The sequence below is a fragment of the Acanthochromis polyacanthus genome, chromosome 15 (genome assembly GCF_021347895.1).
Source record: "Acanthochromis polyacanthus isolate Apoly-LR-REF ecotype Palm Island chromosome 15, KAUST_Apoly_ChrSc, whole genome shotgun sequence".
Classification (NCBI taxonomy): Eukaryota; Metazoa; Chordata; class Actinopteri; family Pomacentridae; genus Acanthochromis; species Acanthochromis polyacanthus.
The window spans coordinates 16,053,773-16,071,086 of NC_067127.1; the positions used below are offsets into that span (position 1 = coordinate 16,053,773).

Below are 17,314 nucleotides of genomic sequence, written 5' to 3' on the forward strand. Positions count from 1 at the left end.
TCCCTGCTGTGGACATGCAGCAATGAGTGTGTGCATATGTGTGTGTGTGTGTGTGTGTGTGTGTGTGTGTGTGTGTGTGTGTGTGTGTGTGTGTGTGTGTGTGTGTGTGTGTGTGTGGGCGCATGTGTACACTGAGAAATTACTCAGGAATGTGAGGATGCATGCCAAAGACAAAGAATTTGAGTCGCATTCAAGGGAACCTTACTCTCCTCGCCCTCTGTAGAAATATCACAATCCCATCAAAAGGCCGGGCCTGACAGCCACACTGGATGGAACTAATGGAAGTCTTGTGCACTGGCTTAAGTCTGTTGGAGGAGTTCAATTGATGAGACGCTTTTTCTTTTCCCGCAGATGAATTTTCCTCCGACAGCAGGAGAGAATAGCAGCGAAAGTTTGAAGTGAAGATCACACACACACACACACACACACACACACACACACACACACACACACACACACACACAGAGATTTGTTTTTTCCCCCATCTAACACATTAAACTGACTTTTTAAAAAATTTATTTATAGATTTATATCTCAAAAATCTTTCCGTACAGTTGAATTCACACATTCTTTACGCTCTATTACAGTTTAATCCTAGCTTGAGCCATGCACATCGATGGCAACGTGCGAACCAGAGAGGAATCTCAAGTTAGCATTCAGCCACATGTGAATCAGTAACCACAGTCATAGACACCCAACTCAGACACAGCTACAACTTAATAAATACTTTACAAAAATAATGCAGTTTTTTTTTTACAATGAAGATCTGCCTCGGTAACACAAGGGACGCATTTAAATTACAGGGGTAAATTAATGTTGTTTTTTTTTAAATGTGCATGCTAAATAAACATACTCACAAGCTTAAATGAAAACCTGGATATTGTGAATGACAAAATGAAGGATAACCCCCCCCCCTTCCCCGACAAATTCCTGAGGGATCTCTTTATTCTATTACCATAGGCCTCTCCGTTTCAACAAACATAAAGAATCTATGGAGACGAACACCTAAACAGACACTTAACAATAATCATTTTCCCTTTTATCAAATATTAAGTCAGTTTTCCCTTTAGTGATCAAATCTGAGTTACAATTAGTAGCAAAATTACTGGCATATTTCATAAAAAATTTAGAAAGACAAAGTTTCGTGTCTGGTTTCGATAAGAGAAAGTTCCTTGTGAGCAAGTAAGAAGGGTTTTGACTCCGTTGGATTTTCATTTCTCTTGGTTCCAAAGAGCCACAAGTCTTTCCTCAGAGCCTAAAGGTTCTTGTGTTATTTGACCTAAAACCGAATTAAAAATGGTTTCAGCGCCATTTTTGAGGTTTAGCTGAATACTTAAGCAGTGTTTTTTCTCTTTCCTTTTCTCTCTACAGAGCAGGCTAGAATTCCCTCGCTTCTTCAAACTGTTTGTAGTAGTCCTCATCCTGAGGGTTGTCTGGACACTTCTGCCCATTGTTGGGCGGCCTGGCCTGGTTGTAGCGGCTCCAGTCTCCTTTGCAGATGATCCAGGGTAGGATGTCAACCTTGTAGTGCAGGTCGGCTGAGAACTCTGTGCTGATGAGGTTGGGTGTGCCAGCGCCTTTGCCGCGAGTGATGAGCTTCATGTTGTCGTCGTAGCAGCAGTGCTGCGCCGCCAGCGTGGTGGATTCAAGGGTCAGCATTGAGCGGATGCAGTAGCGGGCTGTGGGCTTATAGATCTCCAGCTTCTCCTTAGGCCCGCTGGCGTCTTTCCAGCGAAAGTCTCGGCGTGTGGGGGCGTCGTGTACATCTGCCGTGCTGTATGCCACCTCGGTTGGGTAAGAGCAGGGACAGCTGGGAAGATCATTTGCCACTTTGGTCATGTACTTCTTCAGGAAATCGCTCTTGCAGTTCATCCAGCGCTCGCAGCTGTCCGTGTCTGGAAGAAATGAAGGCACTATTAAATGCAACATCTCCTATGGAGCACTAGAAGATGAAACTAAAAGTGTGAGAAGGTGTAATATTTAACATGGAGGTGAGGTTATTAGGACCAGACAGACAAAGACAGAGTGAGCAGCGGCATACTGTGCTCTTCCTGCCCTGCTGCACATTCTCTGCACAGTAATGGAGCACAGCGCGAGCATGAGGAATGCTAAGTGTGTGCAGGAGCGCTGCTGCCAGATGGATGAACTGCCTTTGATAGTGTAAGAGCATCTGAATGAGGGATAGTCTGGAGTAAGACAAGAGCAGACAAAGTCTTACCAACACCAAAGAGCTCTGTGGCATTGAACTCATCTGTTCCAGCTAACAGGCTCACTTCAGTAGCTGCTGTCTTGAAGGCATCTTCAATACCTTTGGAAAGATGAATGCACAGTGAAAGGTGGATCAAAGGATGAAAGAGTAGTAAATCAGCACATGGACAAAAAATATATCCTTATGTAGGCATTGTTTCTGTGATCTAAAGATGAGATGTTACCTGGACAGTTGGGCATATCACAGGTTCTTGACTCTGTGGCTGTACAAGCATAACCACAAGACCTGGTTCTCTTCTGGTTGCCATTTCCACAAGTGACGCTGCATGCTGACCAGTTACTCCAGTCACCCTCTCCGTCCATATAGTCTTAGATCAGAGACAAACAAAGAGAGATTCTCAGCTTTGATGCAGGCCACATGCTGAACTTACTCAGGCCCGTTAGCAGGCCTCACTAATAATAAGTGGGGTTAGGACATGAAAAGGGAAGTAGGGGAGCTCACGTTGACTTTGCTGCTCAGCCTGCCTGCAGACACGCTATGCTGTACATGCTAACGCAAAATTGCTGAAGGGAAAAGTATGTGAGTTCAGTTAGTGAAGGAACTGGAAAGCATTTTGCTAACAAATCTACAGGGGATCCAGGAGGCAATTTACAAAAACAAATGTTCTGTGCTGGCGGAGCATCCCAGACACAGTGGCACTGGACGCCGTTCAGCTGCTATAGCTGTGATTCATCGGTTTGAAAATGGGAAGTGAAATGGCAAGAAATCCTCTTTAGCTCCAATTATCATTGAGAGCATCACTGTAATGTGTATACATGGAAACAGTTACAGGAGGCTCTACAGCCACCTCACTCCACCGCCGCCACCATCGCTGGCCGTACCGCACGCATGCACACACATCTTGAAAGCAGCACTCCATCAATGAGAAAAATTAATGTGGGCATTCTGGGATGGAAGCATTTCTGGCTGGGCTCCAAACCTTCCTATACACCCCCCGTTGCCATCTGCCCCTCATTACGAGCATTTTGTATGAATACAGGCCAGATAGCCATCTAGCCCCCCCTCCTCTAAAGCATATTGCGGAACTGGTGGCAGCTCAGCCTAAACTCCGAATTTATCAAAACCTGATAATAACCTCTGCTCAGACCACAGCTAAATGTGCTCTGAATGGCCGGTGATGGATGACCTCTCACTGCCTGTCCACAATTACGATTATTAAGTTTAAAACCAAGACAGTAATGATGACAAAATATGTCCTTGTCCATTAGTGTGGTATGAAATGAAGGAAGAATGAGAGCTCACCACAGCGATAAGCCAGAAACATTACGCATAGTTCTACAAAAAACATTATAAAATCCTTGTCCTAACCACTGTAGTGCAAGTGGATAAAATGACATTTTCCACAGCACACACATTCCTGTTCGACCATGTTGGTTTGGGCATGCTGCAACACGGGCCGGACACATGCTGTACGACAGTTAGCGTAAATTCTTTCACGGCAGATTTATCTGCGGGGTTACTTTTGGAGAGTGTTGTGAGAATGGTGTGGAAGTCTAACAGTGCTGCTGGCCCCATTCCTGTTACTAAACTTTGATGTAGCAAGGCGTTTAAACTGTGTCACGTAGCTAGCTCCACAACACAGTGGAATCCATCTCATAAAAGAGTGTTAAAGGCTTCAATCAGGGGCTCCCAAAGGCTTGCCTGGGATGACTGCACTTATTATGGTGACAGCTTAAATCAGCAAATCTGCAAATTACAGATTCCACATCAGACTATGGCCATCTGTGGAAACGCTGGGGACCGGCGCTCAAATAAGAGCCTATGGACGTGGCTAAATATTCTGCAGTGTGCACTCATTTCCTCCCAAACTCCTGCCCTCCCTGCTGTCATTCTCACCATATTCAGTCTGAGCTTTGCTCCCCCTCCTGTCCCAGTCTGCTGGTGGACGGAGGAAGTTGCTGTCCTCGGTGTTGCTCCCGTAGGAGCGATCGTGCTCCTCCGTTTGGTGAGTGGTGGAAGAGGAGGAGGATGAAGAAGTGTGAGGCCACCAGTTTCTCCAGTTAGGTGAAGCCCAGCTGGGTTTGCTCTCCTTACGGAGGCCTTTTTCGGGCTCGTGCCCCTCCAGTCCATCCACCACTTCTATGGTCACCTGCATTAAAGAGGAAAGGTCAATTGAGAGTTGATATCTTCAAAGGAGTACAGATTTTCGATCGAGTGCAGCAAGGTACCACTTTCTGATACCCCTACTCACAATATTACGCCCTCCCTCTTTTTTTGGCCCTAACACATGTGCCTCCCAGATGAGGGGGGAACACCACCCCTGCCCCACAGTCACCCTCCCACCTCTCGGGCTCTCTCCACCTAAACACAAAGTTCAAAGGGCTACTCAGCCTCCTCTAGACCATGAAAGCCAGATGAATCCCAGGATCAAAGACGCCCCCCCCCCTCCCCCTCTTCCTCCCTCCTTCCTCCTACAGCCTCACGCCCTTGCTCAATTGGTCGCTCTGCTCTCTTCCCACATCTTGAGATGTTAATACACTTTGTTCATGCTCGAAGTTAGCAGTGATGCCCTCAGAAATGGAAAGACCCCCCTCGCTGGATTAGACAGGAGAATGATTTAAAACATGGCAGCGGTTACTCAACCATCTGCATCACTGAGGGACTTATGGGTGAGGGCTCGCCACACATTTACATAAGCTGCCGTCTGTCTTCGTGCACGTGGGTTAGTAGTGAGGCGCTGCTGGTTAGTGTCTTCCTTTTCACATGTCATTATGATTGACGTGAGGCTTCAGCGTCTATCTTAAGCTTTACTACGAGCCAGGAAGTGTGTGAAAGGGAAGAGGGACGGGAGGAGAAAAAGGGTGTAGTGATGTGCACCAAACTATTCTCCGTCCTCCTGTTTGCTCTTCCTGTCCTATGTGCTTGAGTAGCCATGTCTTCAGTGAGTGAACGCATCAAAGTACACTGGCAGGTGCACTGACACACATCATCACCTGTATGTTGGGATTCTGTCCATTGATGTCAGCTTTGGAGAGGTCGGGAAAATTGTGCAGATCTAGGAGGAAAGCTCCGGGGCCATCCTTGTGTACACTGCTGCCTTGTGCCCAGGGGAGGGTTGCAGGCCGATGGGCCAAGCGGTGTTCTGGACCGGACCTCCGGTCTTCAGGAGTCAGCTGGGAGGAGGAGCTACTTTTTACATTTATGTTGTTCTGTGGAGGAGAGAGAGGACAGTAATGTTAATTTACTGTTAGTTTGTGCATTCATGTGCATAGTGCATGATTGGATATAAATCCCTTCTGTGAAAACGTTAAAACTGAGAGACCCTCTGAGTCCTCTGGCATCCCCAGAGTCTGCACACTCAGCAACATTAGATTGATCTGTCATGTTGACAGAAGTTCATGTGGCCGTGACCTCCGTCGTAAATCCTGAGGACAGTGGACTCTTTACTACTTGAAGCCCAGAAAGAAGGACTGCTGAAATAGTGAGACAAACATCATGCTGTGTTTTGTGCCTTTGCATGCTTTCACCAAAATATAATCTGTCTAAAACCTGCACTCAGAGCCAGTATCACATCAAGACTGTATATTTTTTCCATTTTTAACTGGCAGAGTATGCTGCTGCTGCTTTACCATAGTAATATGATGTGGCCATATATAGCATGTTCCGGTGCTGACTGGGAGAAAACCGCTATGTAAGGCTGTTGGTTTTCCTGCACTGGGGCTATCCAGAGAAACCTAAGCAAACACTGCAAAGTAATTACATCTGCTTTCTTGTAGACAGAAAAACATTTGGTCTTCAGACAGGGGTGTTGTAAATTCATCCCAAAAGGACAGTTGAGGCATATGTCCCCTGTCAGGTATGCACAGAAGGAACAATTATTCCTCAATTGGACAAACAGCCATAAGTAGTCAGCAATCATCCATTGTGGGGTGGCAGAAAATAAGATCAAAGAGAGCCATCAATCATGTTCCCTGTTTTCTTTTTTCATGTCCCATTTCTTTCTCCCTAGTGTTTTTGTGGCCGAGCTGAGGCCTGAGAATATGGCAGCAGAGCTGTACGGTTGCGGTGGCCAGTCACAGACAAAGTGTTAGCTCAGCCACATTGTGGTGGGTATAAAAGCCCCCAGTGGAGCTGTTTGTGTCCAGCCAAGGTGCACTTGAGGGCAATATAGGATGCTGTAAATGGAGCCACACAGCAAGGGAGGAAGGATTATAAATGTACATGTAACTTGTATTAAACCACAGAGGGACAGTGGCTGCACAGAAAGACCTCCATATCCATTTAGCATTACTCCTCTGGATTCGCAACCAGAGACCAGATGGAGTTAATATGATAACGACATGGATTTCATAGAATTTCAAAACTTTCTCATGATGTTTTTTTACTGTGAGCTTTTGCCATAATTACAGTGATTATACACATGATTTTCAGACAGAGGAGTTCTGAAATGTTGCCTGTAGCCGCTAAATAAGAAGAGGAAGAGGTTTTTTTTTTTTTTATAGCATAGATAAGAGGATCAGTTGCTTTATATGAGAATTTACGTTCAGAATCATAAAATTTGAGGGTGAAAATATTCTGAAAAAGCAGATTGGAGCTGAAGCCACAAGTGTCTCAGTTCCACAACCAAACAATTATGGCTGAGAGCTCTGCGCAGAAAAACATCATTTCAGCAGCACAGTTGGTGCCTCAGCCATCGACCCTTTACGTGAACATCACAGGACCCTGTTTGGTTCTACCACACGTACTTGGACTTTGAGATGCCCATGTGATAACCCTGCTTTTCAAGTTCCCAGTCTTCAGATTTCACTTCAGTGGCTGTAATTGAGCTCCGCTGGGGGAGCGACCTCAACAGCACACTCACAAGTTTGATCACAATGCAAATACAAACATGCAACACAGTAAACAGTTGTGGTTGGGATCATCAGCGTGGTTTAGATTCTTATGGATTTTATTAGCTTTTCACTGCAGACTGAATCAATTTCTCTTGAACGACTACAAATACTAACTTAAATCTGCTGTCTGAGAACACATTTCACGCCAGCATAAGACCGTGAGGTGTTTTCAATTACACTTGTTTAAGGAAATTCAACCAGAGTTGGGAGGAACACACAAAAAAAATCTGCTATTGAGTTATGACTGCCTCCATGAGTTTAAGATGCTGCAGTAAATATTTCAGAATACACAAACTGTGAAGTCAGTCACAGTGTTTGCAGGCAAATTAATCCTCCATTATCCAGCCTAATCCTATCTGAATCTTCTGTAGTGTCATATTCTGCTGTATTACACATGGCTGGCAGATTTTTTTAATCCTGACACAAATTTGGTTTATTTAAAGTCAAAGTCTTTAAAGTCTTCTGATTAATCCCAGAACAACTCTCTCTCTCAGTGTGGGAGCCTGCTGAGCTGAAGCCTGCAAGTAAACATGAAGAGTTTGTCAGTTTATGGGCAAATATTGGTAGCTTAGCAGCACTAATGTGATTTGATTTATGTGCAAGACATGTATTATGTCGCTTAGGAAACAAATAAAATTAATAGGAAATTAACATGAATCAAACTGAGAGCCTTCCGTAAACAACTGGAACCATCTAAACCAATCAGGCGTCCTTTCATTGAGTTTCAGGATGACATTAGTTTCAAAGCGGTTTATATCACGTCACTGAACATTAAGGCTGAACAATACACAGTAAAATCATGTTGTGATTATTTTAACAGCTATTGAGATTGCAATGTGAATCATGTATCAGAAGGAATTATGATTTAATTTCTTTCCACTGAAAAATAGAAAAAAGGATGATGTAATTTTTACTGCATGTACAACAGAAGATGGCAAACGTCCCACATGTGGATGCAGAACTGCACAAGCAATAAAATAAAAAATGAGCCTGTAATAAATCATAAATGTCTGACGGAAAAAACATACATAACTGACTGGATACACATTCTTAATTTCAAATCAGATGCAACAGCTTTAGCTGATCAATAATATGACAAAACAAATATGAAAAAATACCACAATGGACTGAGTTTTAATCTGCTAAGGCGCGGCTAGTTGATTTGGATTTGGATATCGCACCCGGGCATATTGGGATTATGACAATATTTTGATTAATTGTTCTGCTCCACTGAACAATGAAGGATATTTTGTCCGGTGCGTATTTTTTAAGCAGTGTTCCATGTAACAGCTGCTATCTGTAAAAAGTTACACAGCTTACAAACTGAGCAATGGCTCATAACAACCTGTTGCAATTAGTGAAGAAGTAATGCAAGGAAAAACACACATAAAATATGGACACGAGTTAAATATTTTCCTATCTTTGGACTGTGAATTCAAACCAAAATTCCTGCATTTCCAAGTAACTTAAGCTCATGTATTAGCCAGTATTACCCCCACAGACCTAAGAACCAATACCACGTCTCTAAAGTATTAAACATTTTCATTTATATCCTTTGAATAGTCAAAGTAAAGACAATAAATGTCAGTGGATGGCTTAGTGTCTCCCTTTTTTGGTGCCGACTGAGCAGATGGTGATTTTCTATCAGTAAGCACATCAGAGTCTTATCTTACCCAGTATATAATCTTAAATATGTTACTGTGATTAAAGCCTTGAACTTGTATGTAAATAGGAAATGTCTGAGATTGTCCGACTGAAGGCGTCCCGTCCCTCAGCCAAAAAAGACATCTAAGCTGCTTTTTCCTGCAAGCACTGACATTTCCCTAAATCTGTATTTCCATCTGGGAACTCAGCAGTGTGAAGGACAAGCCATGAAATTTTATACGTCCAAAGTTGGAGACTTTTATCTGCTTTTTGTCTTAATCAGAATCTAAGCAGAATGTTTGCAGAAAATCAGAAGGGGTTGAAAATTACAATCAGACATCTTAAAGGGCTGGCAGTGGTGTATTAGTAGTGCAAAGTCTGTCAGTTCCATATAATGTCAACATAAACACCTCTCTCTGCCTTTTTCCAAATCACTCTCAGTGGAGTTTGAAACTCAAGCTAATGAGAAAAATATGTTGTTTTCTGAATTTTTTCCTCCTCTTATACAAGCCAGGCTGCAGCGGCGCACAGGAGAAACTCATTTAAATGTTCAAAAATCGGCAGCGTTCCTCTTTGATGGCGGGCTGCTTTACAGTCCCTATCACTCATCTGAGAACCTCCTCAACAAGAAACATGCTTTAATTTGGAGATCAAAAGTGACACACCAGTCCTCAGTTCATCTGGGGCCTCCCAGGATGTCACCCCCCTCCTCCCCTCCAACTCCCAAAAGCCATGAATGAATACTTGCACACACACAAGCCACCCCCTCGCCCTCCTCACAGTATCTCTTCTTCTTCTTTTCCCGCTTCCCCGTTTTCCACTTTGTGAGGAGCTGCTTAAAGGGGCATGACTCTATTTTCAATTGGGAGCAATTCAGGGGTCCTTCCCCCGGGGAGGCTGGCAGGAAATGAAGGCAGTCCACATTGTGCCAGATGCTTTTCAGCGCTACACTTATGTAGGTGGAGGAGAAAATCATCCTTCCCCTGTCAGACGCCTCGGACGAGTAAATGTTTATTTGCCCGATGAAGCCGGGAAGATGCAAGGAGCTCTTGGAAAGAAAAGATGCAAATAAGCTCAAGAGTAGAAAATTCATTATTTAGTACAGTTTAATGTGTAATAACGTACTAAATGTGCAGTGCCACGGTGGCCTTCCGGGGGCCGAGATGTTAATGTGTCGTGGACCAGAGGGTTTCCTGTCCCCACTTCAGGTGCACGGAGCTGCATCCTGTCATTTGTGTTCCTGTGAATGGCATTTTAAATATGACACCTTGGGATGACAATACACCCCCTGGGCCGTGACAAGCAAGGCTGAAAGATGACATCACCGTCTTCAATGGAGGGTTAGCGAAGCATATCTGCACATAGCCTGAGCATTCATGAGCAAAAAGAAGTAGAAGAAAAAGAAACATTCATGGCAGAATCTCTGTGTAGATTTGGACTAATGAGAAAAGGAATGCTGAAGCTGGGATGGCTGGTGTGCGTTTAGGTATTCTGACTTTGATTCCTCAGGAGAAACTCCCTGCTGCTCCTCATCCTGCTCATCCAAACCAACATTTGGCTGTGTGACAAATATTCGATAAATTCCTGGAATATTTCCTGCAGCTTTGCATGGCCTAATATCCAACAAAACACAGGCTTGCTGTTGCATATACGCAGCGATGGCAGTGATAGTGGAGATAAGGAAAAAATGCCCTTTTACCAGGCTCTGGTGAAGTGAAAATTCTTTCCATTCATTTCCCCAGAGCCCTAATAAAAGCATTTATAAAAGGACCACCATACCAGTGGGCATAAATACGCATTTATCATGAGAAGAAGAAGAAAGTATTTCAGTAGCATGCTAAAAATACATCAAAAAGCAGCTGAAGGATGCTTAACACCCTCTAAAAAAGCCTGTTGATCCCAGGCCCATCTTAACCCTCGGGTCAGGATTTGGGGCTCTGCTGGAGTCTGTGTGCTTTATACTGATGTTAAAATGGGCAGTTAAACCATTAAAGCTGTCTTAAGTGGTGTCATGTTGACAAATGTCTCCCTTGTGAAAGTTTGTTGAGGCATGTTCTAAAGTGGACCTGGAAGGCCTCATTAAAAAATGGAGTCAAAAGAGGGAGTAGTTTTTTATTTTTTTGTTTCGTGAACATTATTGTATCCGGTCAGGTTGTGTGAGTACAATTCAGGATCATATAAAAAGTGTGATCAGAAACAGGTTGATGCCCAACACTCCCTCCTGGCAGGACTGGGGCACCTTCAGGGGTTCATCTCTGACCTTCTGCCTTATCAAATGAACGCCTGGCTGACAGTGATGAGCCCCTGATGACAGCGATGTGCCTGCAGCCAGCATTTAACCCCCAACAATAGGGAGGTGTGTCTGGTGTTGGGGGGGCTGATCTCTGACCCTGCCTCTTCTTCTGGCTCCCCACCACTCCCAAGGGACACCCATTGGGAGACTGCATCCCTGTGTGTCTACAAAGGAAATCTCCCCCAGGGGATGAGGGCTTCATTTCACCTGAGCTTTTTAATCACCAGATCTTAGATATGACATCAGGTTTCCCCTCCAACAAGTCCCCCCGACTCACCTCTCTAAGTGTGGCGTCCTGATCCAGGCTCAGAGTTACATTTCCTTGAGGCAGCGGGTTGCTGCGCAGCACCGTGATGTGCAGGGTGAGCAGAAGGAGTCCCAGGAGCAGCAGCAGTTCCGCCGCAAGACGCACCATCCTCTTGACGCGGCCGCTCTTGGGAGCCTGCGGTGTGGCCGGAGCTCCGACTCCGCCTCCTCCCGGTGCAGAGACTCCAATCTCCGGATCCGCCGGGGACGAGGAGCCGCAACACCACTTCGGAGCCACTTCGGGAATCAGAATTGCAAAAAAAAAGAATGGAAACGAATCGGAGGAGTGGAAGTAGAGTAATCTAAGAAACTCTTGTAGTTTAATTTGGATCCGGTTGTTTTGTCCTAATATTTAAAAAAAGCCCTCCTTTACTTATTGTTCATACAGTTTGCTTTCAGCCAAGTGTGAGCTTCTTTACGCAGATGTGCCAATAAACACAGCGGAGTGGATCCTGCGGGGCTGATCCAGCGCGCAGCATTAACACTTTCCGCTCTTGTTGCGTCCTCCTCAGATCTCCAAAGCTCAGGAAACTTGCAGCCCTGTTGCCCCGTGGTGTCCCCGCCACATTCCCAGCCTCATGCCACACTTTTCTTCACTTCCACTCCTTCAGCTTGTCCTGTTTTGTCCGCATTCTGCGTGTATCCAGCGCATTTTCCGGTTGAGACCTTTGGAGAGAAAAGTAGTACAGGTAGTTGGAGTGAGAAAAAAAAACACACACACACAGAGATCTTCCCAGTTTCAAGACTTCACGGCGGAGTTGAGTCTGCTTCAAAAATCATCCATTGCTGAGGACTGTGGGCCCACAGAAACGCAGAGTCGCGCTGGTGCGTCTCCAACAAGTCCTGAAAGAGGAACCTGGTCAAACCAAACCAAACTACGGCTTCACTGGGACACACGCTGTTCTTGTTGTGCGCTCTTGAGGTGGTTTTATACCAAACGCCCCTGTGCAGCCGCCCTCCCCCTGATTAACTCTTTCGTCCCTCTTCGCCAAACTGAAGCCCTGGTGGATTTAACATCACATATCCTTAATGAAGACGCAGAAAGTAGTATCAAATTTGGTTTTAATAAGTGGTTTCTCGTCACAAGATTATAAAATAGCACAAAATATAACTTTATAAACTGTTATAGGACATTTCATGAAATATACTCATTTTGATGTGCATTCCAAATAACTTTTTAGCCACAGAATTTTCTTTTGGAAGCAAAGAATCTCCATAAATGCCCAATAAGGAGTCCCTGATCAGCTTAACTACCCTTGGTGGTCCCCGGAGGCGCACCAGACGCACAGGCGCGTCGCAGCGCAGAGGAAGACACCCGAAGGCGCTTCACAGGAGGTCTGCCTCTCATGTTGACATGTGTACAGCAGCAGCCTCGTCAGTGCGCCAGTGAAACGGAAGGTGCTGTAACACTTCACTTAAGCAAGACAAATGGTGCGTAATGTGATTAGCCCCTGAGAGGCTTTTTATTGTCCGCTTCAAAGCCCGAGGCCGCTGCGTCAAAATTATGCACCGAGCAGGGCTGCTGCTGCTGCTGCTGCTTCAGCATGGGTGCCACTTCAGTGATCCTCCGGGCCACGCATTCCCAATCATCTGTCACCTTTGAAGTCAATGCGCTCACACGTGGAACAATGATGCTACTGATGATAACTAACAAGATCATGTTACCTGGAAGTGTCACAGATTATTTGTCGGTCTCATAACAGCAAAGTGTGAAATCTCTCCAGGTTTAGCTGAGGGCAGAATTCAATCCACAGCATACAAACATAGTCACATCACTGGGATATTACTTTGTGTGCTCCCACAATTCTAGTTTCTATGTTAGTTGGTTTCAAAAATGTTCAATCCACTCACAAAAGGAATCACTCATCTCATTTCACAGGCCTGACTGTCACTGTAAAATTAGCCTCCTGCATCCTAGAAGAGATTCTGAGGCCTTGAATTTACCTCGACCGATGTAACTTCGCTGTCTATCGGCCAGAAAACAGTGGCAGCTTATTTTCATTCTAAAGTAGGCCAGTGACCAAGATAGCACTAAGCAGGATGGATGTTACTCAATAAAATATTGAATCCAGCCAAAAATACCCCTAAATCTCAAGCACAGCAGTCTCACAAACATCCAATGAGGCTGATTAAATGTCTGAATCGGGCCAGAAATACACAATAAATCTTCCATGTCATCTTCTTTTCAAATGAAATACACCACCAGCAGCTTGGCCTACTTCATTATGCCCCCAGTTAACAAGTGGTTCCCCATATACAGCCTTACTTCTAGCTGTCCAAACCATGTACATCTGTCCCCTGCCTGCCTCTCTTCAAACCTCCCTCTCCAGAATAGAAAAAATCTCTGTCTAAATGGAAAACAGAGAGCAGCGAGAATGGCTTGCCTGCTTTGGACACAGTGGTGGACATCAAAGGCGTAGCAGAGGATCCCCCTTCAGAATAGCAGCTACATGCCATTCCAATAAGTGCAGTGTATTTGGATCTGCAGTTCAAAAGAGGCTGGTGCAGGCAGGCAGGTCTCTGGGGCCTTGCCACCAGTAGTCTGGGCGGCACAGATGTTTTGAATGCCAGCGCCGACCATTTGCCACTTCTGCTGAAGCTGAAGGCAGTTAGAAGTGACTGGAAGGAAGCCTGGCAGGACTCGTGCTTCCCACCTTGCCTGACAGTCGGTGTGTATTACCCAACGCCAGGGGTGGACTGGGGCAAAAAATCAGCTCTGGCATTTTTGGCCCAGACTGGTCCACAACATTATCAGTTGACTGAATCAAGCACTAATTTTTAAATGACAAAAAACTGACAGAGAGGTCGGATTTTCAAAACAAAAGGACTGAAAAGTTGTAAGAAAAAATGAAAGCTGTATATGACCTTATCATGACCTTTTCATTTTGGACTGTTAACATTCAAATTATGATGGACTTGTTTCCTTGTTTATGTGAATTACAACATCATTAGCTGCAGCATCTGCCTGTTAAGTAAAACTAATAAGCTCAACGACAGAATCCTCAGGGCAGTTAAGTTCAGTGAGTAAGGTAAGAGCAGAAAGGGAGCTACCACTCAGACACAGTTCTTCCACCGAGAGAGGACCTCTTTCGATTGTCGCTGTTACACATACTGCCCTAGTTGAGGTTTTAGGTGGAATATTCCTTTTAACCAGCCCCTCAGGTCCTTTGAGGATTTTGGATGAAATACTCGGTTAAACCAACATTTTAGGTGCATGTCCAGGGATTTTTGGTGGAATGTTCCTTTAAGGTGGATGCGTGAGGACCTTGTAGGTGGAATACTTCCTGAAACCAACCTTTTAGGTCAACATTTAAAGACTTAAGGTGGAATATTCCTTTAAACCAACCTAACTGCCATGTTTTGATCATTATCAAGTGAGAAACCTCAATCCAGGCTCCTCATAATGACGTTTGAGATTTCTGCTGCTGTTATTTGTTTAGTCCAGACTAAATGACAGAAATCCACAACTGCAATTTTATTTCAGGACTCGGTTATTAAAGGTCAAAACAATCCATGTGACTCTAAAAACTCAACAACTTTACAAACTCTAAGATTAAACTCTCCAAAAAGCTCCAAAATAAGTTTGAGTGCATGAGTGCTTTAATTATTCTTCATCTACTTCCTGAAAAGTTTGGTCAATAAAAAAAAGACAAAAACTAATATTTTCAACTGAACTACCGGGCTTTGCAAAAGTTCTGTTACACTCGGTTTCATGATCTTTAGAGACATTTACATTTCGGAGTGAAAACTTCCATTAAACAAACTGAAAGTTCTACCTTATAGGCAGGTGTCATTAATACAAATTTGTTCTCCGGTGAAGTTGTATCAAGATGGAAGTCAAAAGAGTTGAGATATCTGCTCTCCTTTGTGCTGGCCACAACAAGTCTGACAGAGCCAAGCAGCTGAACATCAGCCGTCGCGGAGAGGCTCAAGAATGGTGAAGACCTGAAAGACTCTGTGGACGGTCATCCGGCTTTGCCTCACTGGCCTGTTTGAAATGGACACCGCTGCAGTGTAATGATACTATAACAAAGTCCTTATGTTGATGACAACTGCGTCTTTGAAAATAAAATAGATAAAGGAAAAGATTCACAGGAATGTTTGAATGTAAATGGACAGGACAGATGATAATATGCAAATTTACTGCTGACAACCACTTCACTTTCTAAAAAAAAATGCAATTATACAATCCAAACTAGACACATTTAACCCTCTTGTTGTCCTGCGGGTCAAAATTGACCCGTTTTGAAGTTTGAAAATGTGGAGAAAAAAAAACTTTCACAGTATATTTTCACATTTTTGGAAATCTTTGAACATTTTTTTGGTAGAAAAAAAGAAATGTTAAAAATGTTTCTTGAGAACATTCACAAAAAAATCAACCAAAATCCAGCAAATTTCAACCAAAATCCAGCAAATTTCACTGGATTTTGGTAGATTTTTTTTTTGTGAACGTTCTTAAAGAAAATATTAGAAGTTTTACTGATATATATATATATATATATATATATATATATATATCAGTAAAACTTCTAATATACTTCTAAAAATATCTAAAATGATTACACACACATACACACACACACACACACACACACACACACACACACACATATATATATATATATATATATATATATAAAATCATTTTAGATATTTTTAGTTTTTTTGGAAGAGTTTTACTCATTTTTTGAAAATATTTACAAGAATTTTCATGCCACATTTGGGGGATTTTTTTTAAAAAAAAATAGAACTTTTAAGGGAAACTTTTAAGGAATTGTTGGAATTTTCTTCCTGAAGATTTTTGCAAATTTTGGGACTTTTTTTTCTTAATTTTTGGATTTTTTTCAGACAAGGAAACAATATTTTTGGGGTTTAAAAACCTGCCTGCACCTTTTTGAAGTTTAGCGTTACATTAGGCTTCTGCCATACAAATCTCCATATGATCAGTCTTCCCACATGTTAAATCTGAATACTAAAGCAAAAAGCCTCCATCATGCTGTACAACCTTAATTCTTTCTCAAAATTCACTGTGAAATATGAGATTCATAGAACAAGCATTGTCCCTGCTGTTCAACCCTGCAAAAATGTTGCCGTTAAGTCTCAGCAAGTTGGAGTTTGCCTTTCTGAATAATCACAGTGGAGCTTAGTATTTGAACACTGCGTGTCTGTGATGCACTGAGAATGAATTCAAGCTTTGGAGTTTCTCTTTACGCACATCTGTCTTCAGCTGTGAGCCTGTGATGAATTTCACAATGTTCACATGAAGACTAAGGGTGAAAGTCAATAAGAATTAATAACAGACATCCGGAGAACGTTAGTGCACCCCAATGCAACATTTGAGGCCACCTTTCCCCATCTCCTACAGATCTTTATGGAATAGTACATTGGTATGACATCACAGATTGGAGGATTAAAGTAACTGTTTTCTATTGTTTCTGGAGCCAGATGTGAAATATTCACGAACAAAACAAAGTGATCCAGTATAGAGAACAGATTTCAAGAGTTTTCTCCTTTAGGGGAAAATGAGCTTTTTCTTTACTGTGTGTATATTTGCAGTTCATCTACTCTTTCCCCAGAGATGCATATTGTAGTTTTACACCATCTTGTAAAATGCGATCACTCTGTTGTTTATGCAGAGAAAAACACAAACATGGCAACGTCCTGAGGAAAAACAAGTGTCGACTAGACCCAATCCGACACACTGTGAAAACACATTTATCATCCATCTATAATCCTTCCTGTGTTAATCAAATGATTACCCCATACCACGAGAATTTGGAGTTGAGCACTAATTGCTAGGTAAGGTTGCTGTTGGCTCAGGTGCTGCATACTCTGCATGCTTACCTTCGCAACTGTTACGCAGTTTGTGTGGGAAAGAGAACAGCAGGTCTTTAAAACATCAACAATTAAGCTGTTAAGACTTGGTGAATATGAGCAGTCTCACCACAAAACAAGCCATAACACCTTTTT

General features: G+C 43.3%; 1 protein-coding gene across 1 annotated transcript; it reads right to left on the reverse strand.

Annotated features, from left to right (window-relative positions):
• Positions 1-499: 499 nt before the first annotated feature.
• On the reverse strand, positions 500-12,261 carry ism1 (isthmin 1). Its single transcript, XM_022191299.2, has 6 exons — positions 11,316-12,261; positions 5,203-5,418; positions 4,106-4,358; positions 2,433-2,576; positions 2,219-2,308; positions 500-1,895 (listed from the first exon to the last, which is right to left on the reverse strand). Exons 1-6 carry the CDS (start codon positions 11,451-11,453, stop codon positions 1,378-1,380), a joined length of 1,359 nt encoding a protein of 452 aa, XP_022046991.1. The 5' UTR covers positions 11,454-12,261; the 3' UTR covers positions 500-1,377.
• Between the last annotated feature and the right edge of the window lie 5,053 nt (positions 12,262-17,314).